The 24,406-nt window shown below is 50.7% G+C and overlaps 1 protein-coding gene across 14 annotated transcripts in view; it reads right to left on the bottom strand.

Moving 5' to 3' along the window:
• Positions 1 to 23,242, bottom strand: part of IL4R (interleukin 4 receptor) — a 50,324-nt gene extending 27,082 nt beyond the window's left edge. Inside the window, exons 1-2 of one of the 14 annotated variants that reach the window (XM_069570394.1) lie at positions 23,083 to 23,227; positions 2,470 to 2,639 (exon numbers count right to left, since the gene is read on the bottom strand). Coding sequence is in view for 5 of the 14 variants with exons in the window: in XM_069570389.1 (XP_069426490.1) it covers positions 2,470 to 2,494 (25 nt within the window). In the remaining 9 variants the exon portion in view is untranslated. Of the gene's footprint in view, positions 1 to 2,469; positions 2,640 to 8,038; positions 8,379 to 23,082 lie in introns of those variants that run through there. The other 13 variants (XM_069570395.1, XM_069570389.1, XM_069570397.1 and 10 more) reach the window with 13 other exon arrangements.
• Positions 23,243 to 24,406: the final 1,164 nt, after the last annotated feature.

Here is a 24,406-nt window from a genome sequence, read left to right as displayed (position 1 = left end):
CCCGAGGGGGTCAAGGAGTTTGCAATTTCCTCCCACCACTCCCGACGCGTAATGCCAAACGCCCTCTCAGAAGCAACAGATTGGGATGGCTCCCCTGGCTTGACTGAGAGCAGCCACCCCACACCCTCAAGCCCCGCAGCGGTCTCTGTGTGGGAGTCGCATCCGGAAAAGCAGCTGCCAGGCCTCGGGCTGCTTCAAAGTTCACGCGCCATTAAGAGAGTTACCCTGTCTTTCAGAGTTTTGGCTCCTTTCACTGCTCCGTGGAATAGACACGAAGATCAACCTCACAGGTGTGTTGCAAAGAGGAAGTGAGCTGTGTACCTAGCACCTGGCACAAAGTCGGGAACCTAATACCACGCCAGGGCCCTCAAGCTCCGTGGGAAGCTTTCCAGCGACTTTGTCCCACTTGAAATCCCTCCCCAGCCGGGCCCAATCTCCCTCTCCACCTGGCTCCGCCTCCCTCTGTGCTTGGCCCCGCCCCTCTATGCTTGGCCCCGCCTCCTCTCCACCTGGCCCCTACATACGCAGGCACTGCTGCCCCGCTGGACACCGTCAATTCCTGCCACCACTCTTCAAACACACCAGGAACTCATTCTCACCCCCATGCCTTTCCTCTCCCTATCCTCATTCATTCTTGCTCACTCTCTTGTCTCCCTCTCGTGCATTTATTTATACGTTTATTCATAATGAATAAACGACCCCCTAATACTCGAGTAGTTTATCAAGAAAAGCAAGGAGAGTCACCAATGTAACTACAATAGGACCATCAAAAGCAGGAAGTTAACACTGATGCCAGCTAACCCACAGACCCTATTTCCATTTTGCTAATTGCCCCGACGATGCCCTTTTATGCATCTGAGGACCATGCCATCCCAGCGCCCAGGGCTTGGCTTCTAAATATTATTCTGCACTGACAGAAACCAGAGCTCCTCGGAGAAACAGCTGACTCTAGGAGCGGGGAAAGTACACGAAAAGCTTAGAACTCTTGTGCCAGTAAGGGCGGGCTCTGAGAATGATGAAGACCTCTCAAAAAGACAGAGCCAGCTAGAATGGCTGCCCACTGGCCAAAACAGGCAAAACTGGAACCTCATAATGAATCTTTTAGTAACCAACTGCAACCCTTTAGAGGTAAAATAGGGTTGCAGAAGTCTAAAGTGATACAGATGAATAAGTGGGGGGAATGGACAGCTCTATTTCACCACAGCAGCCTCCAAGTATCTCCCCACAACTCATATTATTATGAATTAATGAGTCAAATACTTATTAATAAACTATGCATGCATGCTAAGTCGCTTCAGTCATGTCCGACTCTTTGGGACCCCATGGACTATAGCCCACCAGGCTCCCCCGTCCATGGGATTCTCCAGGCAAGAATACTGGAGTGGGTTGCCATGCCCTCCTCCAGGGAATCTTCCTGACCCAGGGATCGAAGCACGTCTCTTAGGTCTTCTGCATTGACAGCCGGGTTCTTGACCACCAGCACCACCTGGGAAGCCCCATTAATTAACTTTATAACTTTAGATATTTTGTATATTTTGTATATTTGAATATTTGTATATTTTGTACTTTATATATATATGTATGTGTGTGTGCGTGTGTGTGTGTGTATATATATATATATATAATTGTATAGAACCTCATACACAGAAACCTGGCAGATACCACCTTAACCAAATGGTCTGTGTTGACATGGCCAGGGACAAATCAAGGTCATGAGCTTTCGGAAAACAATGCTCTTGGAGGACCACAGCATCCCTTCCCTGGGGTCCTGTCCCCAGTGCACGAGTCACATGGAAACGTGGAAATGTCAGACAAGCCTACTTGAAGGATGGTCTGCATAGCAAGTGGCCTGTACTCTTTAAAAAGTGTCCTGGGGCGAAAGGTAAGGCAACTGGGAGACGTTCTCCTTTCAGCTGTGTGTCTATCATCCCAAGAGCCCAGACAAGAGTGTCGTGGACAATCAAGCTCCTAGTACCTAGGACAACACCTGTGCTAGGAAAGCATGTACAAAGCACGTGCTCAGGAAAGTCTGTCGAATGAATTCACTTTGGACGTGATCTGGCACCTCTGATGGGCTCAGCACGGGGCTGGAAAACTTTCCCTAGGGGAGACTTGGTATCCACCTGAAGTCCCAACTGGCCTTCCTGGCAGAGCTGCCGTGAAGACCAAGGAAGGAGGGATGGGAGTGGGGCGGTAGGGCTGTGATGCTGGTTTCCTCTGCCTAGTCTGCATAATCTTCCCTCTCGCAAGATCACAGAGATCCACAGCATCTTGTGGCAGAGGTGGCAAAGGGGTCACTCCAGCCCAAATTCTGAATAAAGAGAAACAGAGAGGTCAAGACGCATGTCCAGGGTCACACAGCAGAAGGCTAGCTAACGTGGTGAAGTCCCCTAAGATGGTGTGGGAGAGCAAAGCAAGCCCCTCTCAGGGAAGACCGAACTATGACATTTACAGTGGGCAGGGTGTTACCTTTGATCTCTTTTGGAGGGCACATCCAGACGTATGTATGTTCACACACACACCCACATATGCACACCCACTGGTTTCACAGGGACAGCGGGTGTTGCATCTCAGGGGAAAACGCAAGATGTGGTGTGCACGTCTTCACACGGCACAGATGTGGTGGCAACAAGGGCTCTCTGAACATCACAGGGAATGAAAGGCAAAGGTGCAGAGAAGAAAAGGAATGAAAAGGAAGAATTAGCAAGCAATCAAGGTAAGAGGAAACAATTTCAAGTCCCCACCCTCCACTGTGATATTCCTGAGATTGGGGTTGGAGGGGTATCACGGTGGCCTGCCCAGTCCAAATGCCGACCCGAACAGGGGTCCCTGCCAATATTCCACTTCTCACACGCTGCCGTCCAGTTTCTGCTTGTACTCCTCCTTGGACACAGTGCTCACTCTCAGGTCATTTCTGAGCAGAGCCTGACTGCTGGAAACAGCTTCTTTATCCTAACCAAGCATTTGTGTAAACAGAACCTTGCTTGTCAAGTATTCACTTGACCTTTTGCCAACTGCACGAGAGTTATTACTTTACTGACTCAGCCGGAGAGCCCTGCAAGATGGGTTGTTATTCCCACTTTCTTCCTAAGGGAACTGAGGCCAGAGAGGTCAAATAACTTGCCCATCAGACACCACAGCTAGAGAGAGGGCAGGGCAAGGGTCAGAATCCAGGTTTGCTGGCTTCTGAGCCCAGGTACTTTCCAATATACCAACTCCTTCAAATTCTAGAACCACAGACTGAACCCAACAAGATGGAATGAAATGAGCCAGGAAGAGTTGGTTATTCTGCTTCCTTCTAAACTTTTTACATAGGTTAATTCAATAATCGAGAGTCCTTCCAGCTAAAGCCTCATGTGAAAATGGGAAAAAAATAATAGTACCTACATTTCTATTAACAGAAATGTGAGAGCCATGTCCAGGGAGGTGCCTCCCTTTGGAAGGAATCCTGCTGACTTGAAGCTTGTCGAGAGGATGACTACTGACACAGAGAGGGCCCGAAAACCCCAGAGGATCTAGCAGGCCCTTCCCTAAAGGGCTCTGTGCTCCCATCGCCTGCAGCCTCATCATGCAGTCAACAAACACTCAATATTTACCCCAATATTTAAACAAGCCAAGTTTCCTGGAGTGGGTAGCTATTCCCTTCTCCAGCGGATCTTCCTGACCCAGGGATTGAACCTGGGGCTCCTGCAATGCAGGCAGATTCTTTACTGAGCCACCAGGGAAGCCCTAAACATTATATATATACATTCAATTCAGTTCAGTTCAGTCACTCAGTCATATCTGACTCTCTGCGACCCCATGGACTGCAGTACGCCAGCCCTCCCTGTCCATCACCAACTCCCGGAGTTTATTCAAACTCATGTCCATTGAGTCAGTGATGCGATCCAACCATCTCATCCTCTGTCATCCCCTTCTCCTCCCACCTTCAATCTTTCCCAGCATCAGAGTCTTTTCAAATGAGTCAGTTCTTCACATCCGGTAGCCAAAGTATTGGAGTTTCAATTTCAACATCAGTCCTTCCAATGAATATTCAGGACTGATTTCCTTTAGGATGGACTGGTTAGATCTCCTTGCAGTCCAAGGGACTCTCAAGAGTCTTCTCCAACACCACAGTTTAAAAGCGTCAGTTCTTCAGTGCTCAGCTTTCTTTATAGTCCAACTCTCACATCCATACATGACTACTGGAAAAACCATAGCTTTGACTAGACAGACCTTTGTTGGCAAAGTAACGTCTCTGCTTTTAAGTATGCTGTCTAGGTTGGTCATAACTTTTCTTCCAAGCAGTACGCGTCTTTTTACTTCATGGCTGCAGTCACCATCTGCAGTGATTTTGGAGCCCAAGAAAATAAAGTCTGTCACTGTTTCCATTGTTTCCCCATCTATTTCCCATGAAATGATGGGACCAGATGCCATGATCTTCGTTTTCTGAATGTTGAGCTTTAAGCCAAATTTTTCACTCTCCTCTTTCACTTTCATCAAGAGGCTCTTTAGTTCTTCTTCGCTTTCTGCCATAAGGGTGGTGTCATCTGCATATCTGAGGTTATTGATTTCTCCCGGCAATCTTGATTCTGGCTTGTGCTTCATCCAGCCCAGTGTTTCTCAAGATGTGCTCTGCATATAAGTTAAATAAGCAGGGTGACAATATACAGCCTTGACGTACTCCTTTCCTGATTTGGAACCCATCTGTTGTTCCATGTCCAGTTCTAACTGTTGCTTCCTGACCTGCATATAGGTTTCTAAAGAGGCAGGTCAGGTGGTCTGGTATTCCTATCTCTTTCAGAATTTTCCACAGTTTGTGGTGATCCACACAGTCAAAGGCTTTGGCATAGTCAATAAAGCAGAAATAGATGTTTTTCTGGAACTCTCTTGCTCTTTTGATAATCCAACAGATGTCGGCAATTTGATTTCTGTTTCCTCTGCCTTTTCTAAAACCAGTTTGTACATCTCGAAGTTCTTGGTTCAGATACTGTTGAAGCCTGGCTTGGAGAATTTTGAGCATTACTTTACTAGCATGTGAGATGAGTGCAATTGTGCGCTAGTTTGAGCATTCAATATTTAAAACAGCCCTATCAAGTAGGTACTATTATTTTTTTCCCATTTTCACATGAGGAAACTAAGGCTCAGAAAAGTTTGGTGACTTCTCTGAGGTTACAGAAAGGTGACAGTCCTGGGATCTGAACAGGAGCAGTCAGGATCCAGAGCCTTTGCTGGCTCTTAACCACTATAGGTGTTTAGACGCCAGAGTCCTCAAAGCTTTGGAGGTCACTGACCCATGTAAACATCCGTTGCAAACTCCAAGATCTTTTCCTAGAAAAGTGCAAACATTTAATTTTGCATTCCATCTTAGTGGTTCACACAGAGGTTACTTGAGCTTGCTTGCATGGGTGCTAAGTCACTTCAGTTGTGTCCAACTCCTTGTGACACTATGGACCATAGCCCACCAGGCTCCTCAGTCCATGGGATTCTCCAGACAAGAATATTGGAGTGGGTTGCCATCTTCCCAACCCAGGGATCGAACTCACATCTCCTGTATCTCCTGTACTGATAGGTGGGTTCTTTACCACTGAACCACCAGGGAAGCCCACTTGAGCTTACTGAAGCCCAAGTAAGGACTCCAGGTCAAAGGCCCTCCTGTAGGCCATGAGCAGTGTTTGAGAATCTTTGAATAGGGTCCTGTCAAGATTTTTTCCAAAACCTAGTTTGGAGGTAGGGAGAACAATGGAATAAGGGGAAGCCAGGGGGCAGTGAGCAGTTACTACAAACATGAGTCACCCCATCTTGCACCCCATGTTGCCATCTTGCACCCCATGTTGCAGCCAGACTCATTTTAAAATTGGAAACCAGGCCATGATCTGCTCACTTCACTGGCCTCTGGCTCCTGAAAGATATCTTCCCTCGGGCGGGGGAGGGGGCCACAGAGCCCCAAGGGTTCACAGCTCATCCAAGAACAGCATCCCTGACTCAGCGTCACATCCAAACCCCGGAATGCAAACAGCCAATCCAAAAGGGTACACGCTGTGTGATTCCGTTTATGTAACGTTCTTGAAATGATCAAATTATGGAAATGGTGAATAGATGAGTGGCTGCCAGTGGCGGCGGGAGGGGGTGGCAGGGAAGGAGGGAGGAAGGGAGGTGTGGCTATAAAAGGGCAACACAGGGATCCTCGAGAGGAAAGGACTGTTCTGTGTCTCACTGCGGTTGTGGAGACAAAAACCTGTGCATGTGATAAGGTTAAATTAGTAAGAGTCAGGCTAACAAAATGAATACAAAGAACATGGGCGTGCGCGCTTGCCTGTAAACACATTCAGACAAGTGCAAGCACAACAGGCGCTATCTGAGGACAAGCAGGGGATTCTATCAATGTCAATATCTTGGTTGTGATACTGAACTACAGTTTTGTAAGACATGATTACCTTTCGCGGAAAGAGTATAAGGGACCTCTCTGTATTATTTCTTACAACTGTGTGGATGAATTCTTACAATTTTGCTGTGTTGTTGCTTAGTTGCTCAGTCATGTCTAACTCTTTGCGACCCCATGGACGGTAGCCTGCCAGGCTCCGCTGTATTTCTCCAGGGGATCTTCCCAAGCCAGGGATCGAGCCCAGGTCTCCCGCATTGTAGGCAGATTCTTTACCTTTTGAGTCACCAGGGAAGCCCTCATTCTTATAATAATTACCATAAAATTAAAAGTTTAAGAAAATGCACACACACAAAAATCCCAAACCACCCAAATCCGTCTAATGATCTGGGTCCTGAGACCCCAGTAGCATTCCCTCCTATTCCTGCCCTCTTTCCCCAAGAGCCTTTCATCCCAGTGGCCTTTTGAACACTGATACACTCCTGTCTCTTTCCTCCTTCGCAGCCTATATATCAGGAAACACCATACAACGAGGGCTCCTTTGTTACTTCTTATCTAGGCACCTTGTTTATTTCTGTCATATACTTATCACCATTTCTAATCATATCACTGAGGTTATATGTGTGAATGTTTATTTTATTTCAGGATGTGGATGGCAAGGACACAAAGCTTTGGTGACAAAAATGTTTTCAACTTTCCCAGATCAAAACACACCATGAAGAAAAAAAGCAAGCAAGCAAAAGATTAGCAAAATAGTAGCAATCTGCATTCTAGAAAGTGAAGGGCCTTCATATATAAAGTGGTATTACAAATCAATAAAACAAACACCTCTTTGAGAAAAACAGCTGTGGTTATTGCTTTGTCTCCTGTGTCTAAACAATGCCTGACGTGTACACAGTCACGTGCTCATGAAACATCTAGGAAATGTTGGTTAAAATTCAACCACAGTGAAGACAATAATCTTGTTTTAAACATGGAGTATGTATCAAGCCTTTGCTCATTCCAATTGCTGTGCATATATAATGCTTATTATGTGCTTGCAGGACTTGGTTCTAAGTGCCTATAACATATTGAGCAATTTAGTTCTCACAAGTACTGTTAAAATCCCTAGTTTTTTAAAAAAATCTTTTTATGTTATTTCTTATTTGAATGACATTTACTTTGGTCATTTTCTACTAAATTCAGCTATGTTCTTTTTTCTTTTTTTTTGGTTTCATTTTAATTTTTAAAATTAATTTTATTTTTTAATTGAAGAATAATTGCTTTACAGAATTTGTTGTGTTCTATCAAACTTCAACATGAGTCAGCCATAGGTATACATAGTCCTCTCCCTCTTGAACCTCCCCATCCCACCAATCCCCATTTTAATGATGAGGCCACAGAGGCACCGAGAGGATAGCGCACTTGCTTGCGGGCAGAGAGCTAGGATCTGAACCCAGGCAATCTCACTCCAGAACCCATGCACCTAACCACTGCCTCTAGACACATAGTTCCTGAAGCCCTGGCATGCCACGTTACCAGTTCCACTGGCCAGAGAGGAAACCTGAAGTCTCAAGAGGGCAAGCGACAAAGCCAAGGTCACAGAGTTAGGAAGCAGCAGAGTTGGGGGAAGCCTGAGCCAAGAAGAGAGCAGAAGCACCCAGAGTGTGCCGGCGGCGGGAGACACGCTTAACTCACTCTTTCGATCTGGGAGGAGATGAGCAGTGAGTCCTGAAATGTCAGAAGCCAGCAGGGGTATGGAAGCGACCCGCTGGGGCTGGCCTGAGCCCAGCAGGGTGCACAGGCCTCCTACTCCTCTTCCCTCTCTTGGCTGCAGACCCGAGTGAAGGGAGGGGTGGCGGTGGAGGGGGTGGATCAGTGGACAGGATGCAGCCAGCCCCGTGACAAGAGGCACGTGGAGAGGGAGCCCAGGACAGCAGGGCTGCGGGGGATACCTCCCCTGGGAGTTGCTGACCCCTGAAACTGCACAATCTGAAGCCGGCCTGCAGCTTCCCTTGCTCTCCGGGGCAGCTGAGCTGGTCTGGCAGGGGGCCAGGAGGGAAGGGAAGACACAGCCTTCCCAGAACTACTACCCAGCGAGGGTTCCCGGAACCAGTGGCCACATCAGCTGCCCCACCCAAACCAGAGGCTGGCCAGGCCAGAGCCCCAAGATGGCCTGGGCTCTGCCTGCCTGCCCCACTCCCAACCCGAGAAGGGAGGGGAGGGCGGGCTGGTGGAGGGCTGTGTTTGCCGCCACCAGGAGCAAGAACCACCTCACCCAAGAGCCTGCCAGGTTCCCCGTGTACCTACTGTGTGCTCCAGGCCTCACCAGGCTCCCCGTGTACCTACTGTGTGCTGATGTCTTAACCAGGCTCCCCATGTACCTACTGTGTGCTCCAGGCCTCGCTAGGCTCCCCGTGTGCCTATTGTGTGCTCCCGTCCTCACCCACTTGCTCGTGACCCATGTATTCTTTTTTTTTTTTCATTTTTATTTATTTTTGGTTGCACTGAGTCTTCACTGCTGCTCGGGGGCTTTCTCTAGTTGCAGCAAGCAGGGGCTGCTCCTCATGGTGGTGTGTGGGCGTCTCACTGCAGCGGCTTCTCTCTGTTGCAGGACACAGGCTCTGCGTGTGTGGGCTTCAGTACCTGTGCACACGCGATTAGTTGCTCTGCGGCATGTGGAATCTTCCCGGACCGGGGACTGAACCTGCCTCCCCTGCACTGGCAGGCAGATTCTTACCCACTATGCTACCACGGAAGTCCTGCCCCATGTATTCTCATTGCAGGTGCTTTCTGAGCACTCACTATCTGCCAGCTACTACAGATGTGGAAAAGACATTCATCACAAATTCATTTCCTTCTCCTTGCCTTTAACAAATATTGGAGCCAGAAGAAAAGTTACTGGAGGATCTGGGGCACAGAGATGGGACTATCAAAGGCTCCCTCTGGCCTGGGGGGTCAAGGGCAGAAGCAGAACCCCATGAGGAGGCCACTGGACTAGCCCAGGTACTAGGTGCCAGGTGTGCCAGGGTTGTAGGGAAGAAGAGGTAAGAATGGGTTAAATTCTAGATCTGATTTGAAGGTAGAGCCAACAGGCTTTGCTGACAGAATGGAGTTTGAGGGCTGGGGCAGAGAAAAGGGGATTAGAAGGAGTAAAAATGATTCTGAGGGACTTCCCTGGTGGTCACAGTGCTTAAGAATCCATCTCCCAACGCAGGGGACTTGAGGTTGATCCCTGGTCCGGGAAGATCCCACAAAGCTGCAGGGCAGCTAAGCCCGTGTGCCACAAACTACTGAAGCCCACATTCTGCAACAAGACAGACCACCACAGTGAGGAGCCTCTGAGTGCAGCAACAAAGACCCAGCACAGTCAGTACAAAATAAATAAATAGACAGTTTTTATAAAATGACCCTGAGGGCTTTGGCCTGAGCCACTGGAAGGATGGAGGTGCCACCCACCAAGATGGAGTGGACTGAGGTCAGCCACCATCAGATACGTAGGAGGCTGTGAGGATGGAGCTGTCAGTGCTGAGGGACCGGGAAGGTCCCCCTGGTCCCACAGGGTCAGTGGGGGCGAGCGGGGTGGGTAAATGACCAAGACTCCCCCAGGGAGGGGTGGCGGTGTGTGGACAGGAAGGAAGAACGTGCCCCAGAAGGCACATGGCCCCACCAGGGCAGGGAACCTGCTTCACCCTCTGTAAGGAGACACCTAGCCCAGCGTCCGGCACAGAGCAGGAACTCCACAAATGAGCATGTGTACTTGACTTTATTCCTGTTTTTACACTGATACAGTGCTTCCTTAGTGCCGGGCGCTGATCAAGGATGCTTAAGGACCCCTGTGAGATGAATACAATGATGAAACCCATTTTACAGTTTCTGAAGGAGCCTAAAAGAAGGAGGGTGTGGTCCATTTCCCATCCCACAAGACAGGGCCTGGGCTGCAGCGATGGGTAAGGGTCACAGAGGATGAGAGCAGTGAAATCAGCAGGGCTGGAGGACAACACTGTCTACCACGGTTGGTAAGCAATTCAGACCTTGTCCCCAAGGCAATAGGGAGCCACTGAAGGCTATTAAGCAGGAGGGGAGCTGACTTCCAGAAAGCTCACTCTGCCCTGTGTGTGAATGGCCGCAGAAGCAGCTGGCGGAGGAGCGGGTACTGCCGGAGCTGCAGAACGGGCGGCACCAGCTCTGTCTGGGAGGCGGACGTGGCAGAAGCCGGTGATGCCTAGTGGCTGGGAGCTGGGAGTGGCGGGGGCCTTGGGCTGGGGCATGGGTGGATGGGTGGATGGTGGGGGGATGCCGGGAAGAGGCGTGGTCTTGCTGGGGAAGACCACCTGCTTTGAGGCACTGCGGACTTGGTGAGTCCAAATGGGTGATGGACCCAGGAGGCATCCAGGAGGCAGTATGTCCTAGCAGCCTGGAGCTCAGAGACAAGGCTCACGCTGGAGGAGACAGGTTTGTGGGTCATCAGCTGTGGCTCAAGCCCAGGGTTTGCTGTGCAGAGTGAGACACAGCCGTGTCTGAGGGGCAGGAGAGGGCTGGGGGCTGTGGACCTCCTTCATGGGACTCGCTTGGGCCAAGACTCCCAGAGTGAGGGTCACCATCTCAGGGACAGGCTGGCACCCTACTCCAAGAGCCACTTTATGGCAACGTGGGCACTCAGGTTGGCTGTGGACACGTTGAGAGCAAGTGTCCACAGGAGAGGCATCTGGGTGACTCCACCTAGCATCCTGGAAGCCACGCCCATCCTCAGAAGGTACCAGAGCCCCCAGGCAGGAAGCTGAGCCTGAGGGACCCTCGTGCAGACATCGCCTGCTGAGGCCCAGCGGCCAGCCTCTATCACTCTACAAGCCCTTCTCCTGCTTCGTGTTTCTGCCCACACTTACTCCTCGTAGCTTATCACTCACACACGCCTGCTGTGCACTGTCAACCCCCCAGAGAAAGCCAGCTCCTACAAGGCCAGAGGCTATGCCCACCCTATTCGCTGCTATAGCCCTACAGCCTAGCACAGGGCCTGGCACACAGCAGGGGTCGGGGGTTCCATAGATATTTGCCGAATGGAAGAATGAATGGACGAATGCCCCCTGGCTGTGTGCAGTGAGGTCTGGCCAGCCAACCCTGACGGAGGCAGGGATACAACTCCCAGAACTGGTGTTTTCTGCCTCTCTCTGCTGGATAAGCACTGACAAACCTGGGCTCAGAGTCTCCTTGAATACCCCGATACAGGCACCACACGGATCTTAGCCACCCCGGTGCGGGGTTGGGGGAAGGGGCTGACCTCCCAAGAGCTGGTAATTGGCGCATTATCATAATGAGTGCTCACTGCCCTGAGATACAGATACAAGATGTCTGGAGCTCCAGATGCTGATTAGATTTTGGCCATCTTAGTGACAGTCATGGCTCCTGCTGCACCTCCTTCCTAAGGTCACCAGAAGTCACCATGATTTTCCCCAGTTCCTTGAGTCTTTAGAGATCAGGCCCTGGGCCCCTCTGCCCATAGGGCCCACCCCTCTTCCCCAGCCGAAGGTGCAAGTATTATCATTCCCTTTGTAGACAGGGGAAACTGAGGCCCAGAGAGGTTCAGAAGCCTGCCTGAGGATGCACAGCTAGTCAGCAGTGGGCCTGGGATGTGAACCCGGATCTTCTGAGTCACAGCACAGCACCTGGTCTAGGGGAAGCCGCCATAAACTCACCCTCTTTATATACCACTCTGCTTGCTTCTCCCAGCAAGCCCCGTGTGGAAGATGCGGTCAAACCTCCCTTGTACAGAAGAAGAAACCGAGGCTCGGAGGGGTTCAATAACAGTCCCAAGGAAGTGATGAGCTAGAATTTGGCTTCCACCACTGTTTGCCCGGGATTCCCAGGTGGTGTAGCAGTGAAGAATTTGCCAGTCAATGCAGGAGACACAAGGGATGTGGGTTCGATCCTGGGTCAGGAAGATCCCCTGGGGTAGAAATTGCAACCCACTCCAGTATTCTTGCCTGGAGAGCCCCATGGACAGAGGAGCCTGGCAGGCTACAGTCCACGGGATCGAAGTGGATATGGCTGAGCACACACGCGCACGCACACTCTGTTTGCCTAGCCCTTGCAAGGAGCATGTCTTAACAGTGACCAGGACTTTGCCCCCTAGGCAAACCTGACAGGGCAGCACAGATAAATGCTCCCTGCTCACGGTCTGCAGACAGGCGGGGCTGGGGTGGGGCTCTCCTTGGAGTTCTTTCTGTTGTCTCACCCCTTATCATTCTTGGCCCGGTAAGGGACACCCGTCAGTCATGTGGGGTGACCCACGTGGGCAGGGACCCCAGGGCACCTAAGACACGGAAGCTTAACTCTGAGCGTGGGCTCAGCACTAACTGGCTGGGAGACCTTGGCAAGCTGGGGTCCTTGGAGACCGACCGCAGAGCCCCGGTCTCCTTATCTGTGAAATGAGAGCAGGACCACTTTGCCTCCTGGGGTGGTTGAGGAGGGGCAAAGGGACCGTGGCTGGCATGGCTGGGCAGAGAGGCCTGGGGCAGAGCTGACGGGACAGGCGACAGAGCCCGTCTCCCAGCGCCTAGTGACCACTCTGCAACCCTGAACACAGCAAATGGCGTGACACCCAGACGGGGTCTCAGAGCACAAGCTGAGCGAAGGAGGCTGGGCTTGGAAGGGCGATACGTGTGCTCCTTTCAGAAAAAGTCCAAAAGGAGACAAACCAATCTTGGGGTTAGTGGCTGGGAGAGTGTCCTGGGAGAGGGTGGGCAGAAGAGAAACTTCTGTGGGAGGTGCTGGTCATGCTTCGTTTCTTGATCAGGTTATACGTGCTCATGTTTACTTTGTGAAGCTGGGCCTTTGCCTGCATGTACATTGCAATAAAAAGGAAAAGAAAAAAAAAAAGATGGATGAGACGGAAAGGAAGAGAGCAGAGGAGAGTGCATGAGGCGATCAGGGTATGTCAGCGAAGGTCCCGAAACAGCCAGTTCTCAGGGCTGGTGGATCCCCAAAGACTCTGGAGTCCACAGTTGGTAAGACTGCAGGTCCCTCTAGACCTTTGCACAGCGCCATCAACACTCTAGCTAGCTACTTGCCCCCGAAGACGGGGCACTCACTCCTTCTGGGGGCAGCTTCCAGCCACCCCTCGTGGCCACGGAGAGTCATCTCCCTCAGCGTCAACTCAAGCATCTAAGAGACTTCAGACACACGACCCCAGAGTAGAGAGGGGACAGTGGAGAGCACATGTCCAGCCCTAACGGGAAGCCACCCACCACTCTGCTTTGCACCACATACGTGAAGGCCTAGGCATTGCTAGGACTCGATTTTCTACAAGAAGCTAGAAATCCAGATTTTTATGTATATTACTTTGATTTTTAAATGTTTGATTTTTAAAAACCACACACTACATTTGTGATCCCCTTTGGCTTACAACCACCAGCTGATGTCCTCTTGCAGGGGGCGGGGGGATGGGTGCAGGGTGGTGAGTGTCCTGAGATGCCAGGACCCCCAACAAGAGGAAAGGAGCAACAGGTGAGAGCCCCTGCACCTTCCCTAAGCTCCGGCACCCCTAAATGTTCTCTTCCTTCTGTCCCTCTGGGATGCAGTTGTTATGGTGATGAGAGGAAGCAGGGCTAGGGGCACGCCATCACTGCCTGCTCTCGCGTGGCTGAGCCGCAACACTTTTTCAGTGAGGAATTCCAAAATTTTGCAAGCCCCACTGCCTTCCTCCTCCGCGGGGGCAGGCAAGGGGAGGTCAAAGAACAGTCTTTACAGCCTCCCCGCCCCGCCCCACTGTCCCCCAGTGTGCCACAGACTCCCCACTACCCTTGGGCCATTTCCTCTGCCTCCCGGTGCCCTCCACCTACGCACCCTCAGGAAGTTCCTGGTCAAACCCTACTCTTTCCTCTGCCCACTTCACAGCTCTGCCAGTCTCTCTGTCCCAATATCCTCTCCATTCTCATAAAGGGTGAAACATGCCTGTCATTTCTCTGTCTTTCCAGGCTAAAAGTCCTCCAGGGCAAGGATTGTGGCTTACTCATCATGTCTCTTTGCAAACACGGGACGCAGCCAACCAATGCCTGTGAAACTGAAGCTGTCAGCTGCCTCATCGTGGGTGAGTTCCTCCCTCCAGGCCATTCTCACTGCCCAGAACAGTGGCCAATATTGACACTCCGTGACTCATATGAGTACAGATATGTTTACGAGGTCTTTCATATTCACTATGTTATTATTTTCACAAAAACCCTAGAGAGGGGCAAAGCAAGTCATATCCCCATTTTATGGTTTAGGAAATTGAAGCCCAGAGAGGGAAAATGACTTGCCCAAGATTACTGAGCAAGTGAGTTGCAGAGCTGAGACGAAGATGCAAGTTTTGTTTTGCTTTTTTTAAAAAAAACTCATCTGGGTACCAGAGCAGCGTCAAAGAAAAGTCCTACAACTTTAGAGGGGAAGAAAAGAAAATAATTGGAAAATCAGTCAAGGAAAAAGCACGTAGAGATAACAGGTATAGAAATATTATTGCTGTTGCTGCTGTTTGTTGTTGTTTTGTCACAAAGTCGTGTCTGACTCTTTTGCGTCCCCACAGACTGTAACCCGCCAGGCTCCTGTGTCCATGGGATTTCCCAGGCAAGAATACTGGAGCAGGTTTCCTTCTCCATTTCCTTCTCCAGGGGATCTTCCCAACCCAAGGATCAAACACGTGTCTCCTGCATCGGCAGGTGGATTCTTTACCATTGAGTACTCTTAATACTGAATAAAATGGAATTCAAGGCATCAAAGTATTATTAAAAGAGAGAAAGGTAGCTGTTTTATATTGATAAAAGGAGCAACTCACCAAGAAGGTGTAAAAGTCATGAACCCTCTTCTATTCATACATTCTATTTACATGCACCAGAAAACAGAGCTTCCAAAAACGAAGCAAAAAACCAAGGGCTTCCCTGGTGGTCCAGTGGTTAAGAATCCACCTTGAAGTGGCCTGAATCCCATTCAGGGAACTAAGATCCCACATGTCTTGGAGCAACTAAGTCTGTGTGCCGCAATCACTGAGCCTGCATGCCACAACTAGAGAGCCTGTGTGCTTGTGCTGGGATGAAAGAGCTAAAACTTGAGATAGCTAAATAAATAAATATCTTTTAAATGACACAAAAAGCTGAAAGCAGGTCAAGGGAAAATGAACAGAACTTCCGTTATAGTGGGAGATGAAGCAGGTAGAGAAAGCTACATAAAAACATGAAAAATACAAATGATATAATTCGTAAACATGACCTAGATAGACATAGTTTTATAACTTTACATCCAGCCAGAAATACACATCTTTCCAATGACAAGAGGAACAGACAGAAAGACTGATCAGAAAATCCTACAAAGAAGAGCTCAACCAATTCTCCATCACTGAGATCACAGAAGCTACAGATATTGACCACTATCCATAGAAATCAATAATCAAAATATAACTTTAAAATTTCATCCACCTTAAAAGACCATAAAGCATATAACAATTTTTAATCAAAAAAGAAATTATCAACTATTTTAGTAGTGAATGATTTTGTGTAACAAGAACTGTGGAATAAAGTCATAGCAGTACTTAGAAAAAAATTATAGCCTGAGGTGGATTTATTAGGGAACAAGAAAAACTGAGAACAACTGTTAGCCACAAACAAGGAGTCTCAGAATGGAAGAAACCCTTACTGACAGCAGCTCATGTAGACGAGGGGCTTCCTGGGTGGCTCAGAGGTAAAGAATCTGCCTACAATGCAGGAGACCCAGGTTCGATCCCTGGGTTGGGAAGATCCCCTGGAGAAGGAAATGGCAATCCACTCCAGTGTCCTTGTCTGAGAAATCTGAGGGACAGAGGAGCCTGGTGGGCTATACAGTCCATAGGGTAGCAAAAGAGTCGGTCACTACTCAGTGACTAAACAGTAGAAGGGAATTCTGGAGGATTTAGCTGACAAATCCAATACCAGCCCCAGGGGGGGATGTGGCTACTACAAAGCAGGTGGTATCAACAGAGGTGTGGGTTCCAGACCAAGGAGGTGATAGTCTCCCTCCTTTCTGACTGGGGAAGGCTTTGGGAGAGGCAATGGTTTTTACGTGGGGCTCCGACCAACTGGAACATGTACAAAGCCAGACTGAACAGGAGGAATGACAATGAATTATGGCTGTGTTGTCTGAAGGAGAGAACCATTAAGGGGACTTCCCTGGTGATCCAGTGGCTAAGACTCCATGCTCCCAATGCAGGGGGCCCAGGTTTGATCCCCTATCACGGAACTAGATCCCACATGCCACAATTAAGACCTGGTGCAGCCAAATAAATAAATGCACAAATATCTTTTAAAAAGAAAAAGAAAAGCATTGGGCTGGATTGGAGGGCAATGCCTACAACCTCCAAGGAACAGAACTAAAGCTAGAAAGTGAAAGCTCCTGAAAAGCTGAACTGGCTAACTCCCAGGAAACATCTTCTCCTAGTTAGAGCTGTCCAACAGCAAGAATCTGGCTTTTAGAAGGCCTACTCCCCAGAAGCAAGACTGCTGCGAGGCCAGGGGTGGGGGTCGGTCTGCAGGCTTGGAGGGCTGCCGCCGCAGAGGACTGGCATCCCTCCTCTCCCTCTCCGGAGAAGTTCCATTTCCTCTTTTAAAAAGACAAAACACTTTTCTGGCTGTTTCTGGAAACCCTCAGGCCTTTCACAGTTCTCCAAAACAGTCCTTGGTGACTACACTCCCTTATTTCTAACCAAGAAGCCTAGTTCTTTTAAACTCTGCTCCGTGGGCTGGAAAGCTCAGAATAGTGGTTAAACTTTGCATACTTTTCCAGCCCCAGATTTGAAACCAGATTCTGCCACTTCCGAGTTGCGTCACCAGGTTAAGTCTCTTCCCTGAACCTCAGTTTCCTCCCCAGGGAAATGAGGAGACACCCATGCGTCTACCTGCCCCCATGTACCACGATGCCTGATGGGGGAGTCAGTCCCCCACTGCCTGCACCCCCATTGTGCCCCCTCTGCTTTAAGGTGCCCTCCCTGTCTGCCATGCTGGGGAGGATGCTCGCTGGCAAAATCATCTGTAAAATGATCTACACAATGCTTGGATCACCTGTGATCTCGAGCCTGGCCTGACCACGTGCACAAAGATCACTGAGCATGGATCTGAGTACCAGATCCATGTAGGTGAGCACTAACAGTGGATGGTGACAGTGGGCCTTTAGCACTTGAATAGTTTCCATGATGTGCTTAAACACAGTGGTAAAAGCTGAGGACCCTGGAGCTGTCGGGTTCACAGCTTTGTGACCCCCAGACAAGTTACTATATCTGCTGCCCTGTCTTTTTTTTATATATCTGTAAAATCAGGATAAGAGCAGTTCCCACCTCGTACAGTTTCGGCACAAGATGAATGAGGCAATGCAGGTGTCTGGCTCCCACTGGCTTTCCTGACCTCTCTCCCCTCCCTTCTTTGCCTTGTTTCAATTCCGTCCAACCACATCAGCTTCCCTGTGCTGAGTCAGACACACCTCAGGGCCTTTGCACTTGCTGCTCCTTCGGCCAGGATCGCTCCTTCCCCAGATATCTGCCTGTCTTTCTATCTTGGGTCTTAGCTCAAAAGTCACCTCCTCCACTAGACAGCCAGCCCCACGAGGACCCTTGCTTCTGTGTCAGATGCTGCTGTGTCCACAGCCTCCACACACTTGCTGAATTAGACAGTGTGCGTGCCTGTCACTTTTAGCTTTGCAAACAGGATCTGCAGGCCGGAGGCTGTTGGTCCCTTCGCAGTCCTGTTGTTCAGAACACCTCCTCCTTTTCAGGAAATCTGTTCCACCAAACCCCGGAGGGCCAGGCTTCTCCTCCCTCCACCAGGATCTGTCTCCTCCCTCTCTCCTAGAGGGAGAAGGAGGGGGACTCAGATACCAGCTCAGAGGGTGAGCCTGCCCAGTGAGTCAGAGCTCCCACGCCTGCTTTGGTAAAGACCTGGATTTAAGTGCCAACGAGGAGGTGAGGAGCCCTGAGGGGGCCCCAAGAATGAGAATGAGTCAGTTGGAGGCAAACCCGAAACCTCAGAGGCATCACCACTTCTTGGAAAGGCACAGATGCGTGCACGTAGAACAGTGCACCCAGAGTGGGGGCAAGCAGCAGGCCCGGAAGTGGGGCCGGTGGGCTGGACAAGACCTGTTCTAGCATCCTCTGTGGTTTCCTCCATCTGGCCCGCTCCTCCAGGGCCCCTTGCCCTTCTAAATGTCCCTTCTCAGAGAGGCTCCCCCAACTCCGCCCGCATCCTGCTCTACTTTCTTCTGAGCACTGTCGCTATGGGACATGACACGATACTGCAGAAGACATGACCTCCCGCAGCCCAGGCGTGTTTCCAAATTCAGAATTACTCAGATTAGAGAAAGGTCATCTTGCATAAAATATACCGCCCGTCATAACGATCCCTGCCCCCCACGGGGCCCAAGGAGCACCCTGTGATCAATCACATGTGCATCTCTGCAGCAAGACACACGAGCCTTCACACCACAGGAAAGAAATGAAGACTCCAAACAGCCTCATGTTTAGTTCATGTCAGGTCTTGCTTCCATCTGAGTGATGAGAACACTTCCGGTTTTCAGAGCTTGTGGATTTCGAGCTTGTAGATAAGGAGTGTAACTCTGTGCGTGTGTTTGTGTACTGCTTGTTTTCACAACTCGAAGTCAAATCCCTGGAGGACGAGGACTCTGTGCCCGTCCTCTGGCACCTTGCCTGGCATGTGCGTGTGTATGACTAAGTCGCTTTAGTTGTATCCGACTCTTTGTGACCCTATGGACTGGGTAGCCCACCAGGCTCCTCCGTCCGGGGGATTCTCCAGGCAAAAATATCTGGGAAGCCCTGCCTGGCACACAGGTGCTCAATAAATATCCAAAGAAGAAATGAATGAGGAAGTCGGGAGCTGGATGTGAAGAAGTAACTCTGTCCTCACTGGGGAGAGAAACAGCAATCACGGAGCCGGGTCTCTCCAAAAAATCATCTCACAAATGCTGCCCCTCCCTACTCCAAATACCCATTTTACTGACAAGCAAACTGAGGCTGAGAGGTTAAGCAACTTCCTCCAGATCCCACAGACAGGAAGAGCAAGTTCACAATTGAATCTGGGGCGCCTGACTTTAAACCTGTGCCCTTCTCTCTGCCTCAGGCTCAGAGAAGCAAGGCAATAGGGAATACAGTCCATCAGATGCCAGGTCCCCTGGTCTCTCCAGGACCCCCCGTCTCCACTGGGGTTACCCCATCTACTTTCTTAACAGGGCAAGTTTGGACAACGTCTAGGCAAGCCATCATCCACTCTTCTAGCCAAAGGAAATCTGGTCAAACAATTCTGAGCATGTCTGTAGCCCTAAGGAATGCTCCCAAAGATGTCCCTTTCAGCCACCCCAGCAGACTGGCATGATGGGAAAGGACACAGGTTGGGAAGGAAAGCAGGTTCGAATCCCTCCATCTATCATTCCTAGATATACAGCCTTAGGCAAGGCTACTGTGCACATCTCTGAGTCTTGGTTTTCTTACCTGTAAAATGGGTGGGTAGACTCAATGCCATCCAATGGGATTCATTTATTTGCTTAACAAATACACAGTGCTTACTGCACACCAGGCACTGTTCTGTATGCCTGACACTTAAGAATTCAGTTCATCACCACAAAAGGTATAAAGTAGTCATAATAATTTCACAAATGGGGAAACTAAGGTCCTGAGACATTGGCTCCATAAGAAGTAGCACGTGGACATCCCTGTTCAGTGGTTAAGAATCTGCCTGTCAATGCAGAAGACATGGGTTCGATCCCTGGTCTGGGAAGATCTCACAAGCGGCAGAGCAGCTAAGCCTGTGCACCGCAACTATTGAGCCTGTGCTCTAGAGCCTGAAAGTGAAAATGAAGTTGCTCGGTCCTGTCCAACTCTTTGCAACTCCGTGGACTGTAGCCTACCAGGCTCCTCTGTCCATGGGATTTTCCAGGTGAGAGTACTGAAGTGGGTTGCTATGAAGTTGCTCAGTCGTGTCCGACTCTGCGACCCCATGGACTGTAGACTACCAGGCTTCTCTGTCCATGGAATTTTCCAGGCAAGAATACTGGAGTGGGTTGCCATTTCCTTCTCCAGGAGATCTTCCCAACCCAGGGATTGAACCCAGGTCTCCCGCATTGTAGGCAGACGCTTTACCGTCTGAGCCACCAGGGAAGTCAGGGTTGCTAGTAGCCGCAATTACTGAGCCCACACTCCACAACCACTGAAGTCCGAGCACCTAGAGCCCAAGCTCCACTATAAGGGAAGCCACCACGATGAGAAGCCCTCACACTGCAACAAAGAGTAGCCCCTGCTCTCGCAACTAGAGAAAACCCTCGCAGCAACAAAGACCCAGCTCAGCCATAAATAATAAATAAATAGAAGAATGAGCAGAACCAGCATTTGAACCTGGGCGACCTGGCTTCAGAGTCCACGCTCTTAACCTCCAAGCTATACGTCTTGACAGGTACAACAGACATGAACACTGACGGTGGAAGTATTATGTGTTGGAAATTGCGCTAGGGAGCTTATAAAACATGATGTCATTAACAACTCACAGAAGCTCAGTTTTACAAATGTGAGGAAATGAAGCACCCAGGGGGCTTGTGTCTCTCCTCCACTCCCAGGTGGCATCGAGGGCAGTGGGCATTTGATCTCGAACTCTCTCCTCTGAATTCTCTCCTCCATCTGGGGGTAGGGATTGAGGGTGGGGGACCCTTGAGAAAAGGAGGTCCAGGAAAGGGTTTTTCTTCTCACATCCCTGATACTTCATCTCAGCACTTTTTTCTGGATCTGAGCACCAGGAAATTGTGAATGCCTTCAGGGACAATTCCTGTCTCTGCCTGGGCTTTCTGCAACCGTGGGCTTTAGTTGTACAGCAAAACGCATCAGTCACTGAGTCACTGCGTCACTGCCCAGAATTTGGAAACGCTCAGGTCATCCCAGACCTGCTGGGAACTGACTGTGTTGTAATCAGGGCTACAGGCTAGTGCTTCTTCCTCCCTTCAAACTTCCCACAGCCTCCCGCCAAGATTTGACTCTAGAAACCCAGGGTGGGGGTCTAGGAATCTGCATTGTGATTCTTATGGTTCGGGCAAAAGTAAAATACATTGGCCCATACTCCTCTCATGGCGTGCAAGGCCTTTCATGGCATGTCCCACCTTTCCATCCATCACTGGCTTTTCTCCCCTTCCCCCCGGCCTCTGCACGACCCCTTAGCCTTTATCTATGCTGTTCCCACTGCTCAGCATGCTGTTCCCTCCCATTCTGCATCTACCAAGCTCCCCAACTCCTCTCCCAGGGCTGGCTCACAGGTCCCGGCTCCACGAAGTCCGTCCCATTGCCTCATGAAGGTTGATCACCCTCGCCTTACCCTTCCTTTCTTCCTCATAGCTCTCCCCTGCCCCCACAACCCCTTCACCCAGGGGCAGCTCCTTGAAGGCACACACCAGCGCCCTGAACAGCACTCAAGCAGTGCCCAGTGGGAGCCCAGTGAATGCTAATGAGTGAATGAATGGCTAGGGTAGGTCATCCCCCCTTCCACATCCCATCAGGCTCATCTGTACTCATGGTGGGTCTAGCTGAGTTCAAGTGGCCTTTGCAGGACTCTGCAATGCCCTGACTGTGGGGGAAACCCAGACTAACATAAACCCGAGCCTCAGTTTCCCCACTGAACTTGAGGACTTTCATAAAGGCTCTGATGTCCCAGCAAATGCCTGGTGTTCCTTAAACGCCACCCAGAGAGGAAGAGCTGCAGGGGAGGGGTCACACCTCACAGAGGGCAAATGTCAGGGTTCCAACAGGGTAAGTGCTGGCCTGGAGGGTGATCTGTGAATCTTAGCAGCAGGCATCAAGTTTGCTGGTCCCCAGTGTCTCCTGATTATGAGAAATACAGATTTCGTTCAAGGAAAACAAGGAGAAGAATCATCTAGATTCTGGGGTTTGCTGAATCTGAACCTCACCAAAAAGAGCCTGAGAATGTGCATCTTTTAATAGAATCCTCTGGAGAATTTGTTCCTAAAATAATTTGACAAATTTTGTTGTTTTGTGGACTGCTCTGGCTCTGGTGCCAGAATGACTGGGTCTGATTCCTGCTCCACACTTGCCTTGTGGGCATCAGCTTGGGCAAGTCATTAAAGCTGCCTCTGCCTCAGCAGTCCTCATCTGCAAAATGGCCACAATACACACAGAGCACCAACCAGAATGGCTATTTTGAGATTTAACTCAGAATACTTTCAATGCTCAGGACAGACCCATACAACATAAGTTCCAGCAAATGTTCGCTATTATTGGGCCCATCCAGTATTCAAATAAGGAGAGCAAAGGTCGAAAGGCCTAGTTTCACTCTATTCTTTGATCGGTCTCCAACTTCAGAGTTTTCAGAACTTTCCCCACCCTTTCTCTCCCCGGAATCCTCACCAACTTCCTGTGCGCGGGCTGGGAGTGAGTGCCCAGAGAAGAACCGGGAAAGGAGTTGGGGGGGACGGGGGTGATGAGCCAAGACCCGTCTCACCGCCACGCTCAAGACGCTCCCAAGCACCCAGGACTGGCCTCCCCAGGCCCGCTTCAGCTGCGCGGGGCCGGCCGGTCGGAGTCGCCGCAGCCCCGCTCGCCGAGAAGAGCCGGCAAGTGGGCGATCCCCGCTGGGGATCGGGTGATCGCGGGGTCCCCGCCGTCGGCAGCCCAGCGCTCTCCCAGCCGCCACGACATGCCTGGACCGATTCCCCCCACCTTCCACTCGTACGCGGGAGCCGGGTCCTACCTGCGCCCTCCAGGTCCATTCGCCGCGCCGGCCCCAGAGCGGGAAGTAGGGGACCCCCGGGGAGGCCGCCCCTTCCCTGGCCGCGCCGCTCGGGGCTTTCCTGGGCGCCGGGCGAGCCCGCCCCGCTTCCTGCGCCCCGCCCCGTGTCCGCCCATTGGCTTGCGCCGCCCCGCCCCGCGCACCCTGCGCTCCCCTGGCCCCCTCCCGGTGGGGCCGCCGCAGGTCCCGGCAGCGTCCCTGTTCCCTCAGTCCCCGCAGTCCGAGGGGCTTCCGATCTCTCCAGGAGGCGACCCCAGCGCCTGGGCCCCGCGGCCACCGGAGGTCACACCCCAGCCAAGAGAACGCCGCAGGGCTTCCCCTCGCTTTCAGAATAAAATCCCAGCTCCCGAATTTAGCATCAGCCTGTCGGTCACCCCAGCCCCTGCCATTCCCTCTGAGGCCCCCAGCTGTCTCTCTCCGCCGAGGGCAGGTGCATTCAGGACTGGGGAGCTGGGCATCTTGAAGCCTTCTCCCTTTTCCGGCAAGCCCAACTTTTCCTGAACGCGGATATGTTTTCGGAGCGCCTACCATATGAAGGATTCCAGAAAACAATTCTTCAATCAGCAGTTAGTCCCGTCTGGCAGACCCCTTTCTAAGGCGCTGCATATGTTAATATTAACCGCCAGCTAGCGCAGTCCCCCAGTTTTTTAGATAGGAAAACCGAGGCACAGAGCCTTTGTGGGGGAACTTGTTCAGAATCATGCAGCCGGTGGGGGTTCGAACCCAGGCACCATGGATCACTAATCCCTTAAAAGCAACATCGTAAAAGTCGTGATGGAGCCCAGAAGGTAGGGGAAAAACAGTAATTGAATGAAATATTTCAGGTAACAAGAGATACCAAGAAGAGAGTAAAACAGAGAGAAACCTGTCTCCTCCCCAGGGATGAGAGATTTGAGCTTTGAGTCTAAGGAGAACACGGGCTAGACTAGTTTAGAAGGGGGAACAACCAGTGCAAAAGTCCTGGGATAGGAACCAACTTAGCATGTTGAAGGAATTGCCTGGAGGTCAGGTTGACTGGAGAGCCCTCAGGAGGGGAGAGGGAAAGAAGGTCAAGTCGGAGGTATGCAAACTTAGACTGGACAGTGCTGGGGTCCCTTTGTAAACCTGAAACCTTTTGTTCCGTCTTGGTGTTTCTGAGTTTGTGGGTGGCTCAGGTGGTAAAACAATCTGTGCATCTGCCTGCAATGAGGGAATTCCAGGTTCAATCCCTGGGTCGGGAAGATCCCTTGGAGAAGGGAATGGCAACCCAACTCAATATTCTTGCTTGGAGAATTCCATGGACAGA

This window comes from Ovis canadensis, chromosome 24, assembly GCF_042477335.2.
Source record: "Ovis canadensis isolate MfBH-ARS-UI-01 breed Bighorn chromosome 24, ARS-UI_OviCan_v2, whole genome shotgun sequence".
Taxonomy (NCBI): domain Eukaryota; kingdom Metazoa; phylum Chordata; class Mammalia; order Artiodactyla; family Bovidae; genus Ovis; species Ovis canadensis.
This window is presented reverse-complemented; position numbering and strand designations above follow the sequence as displayed.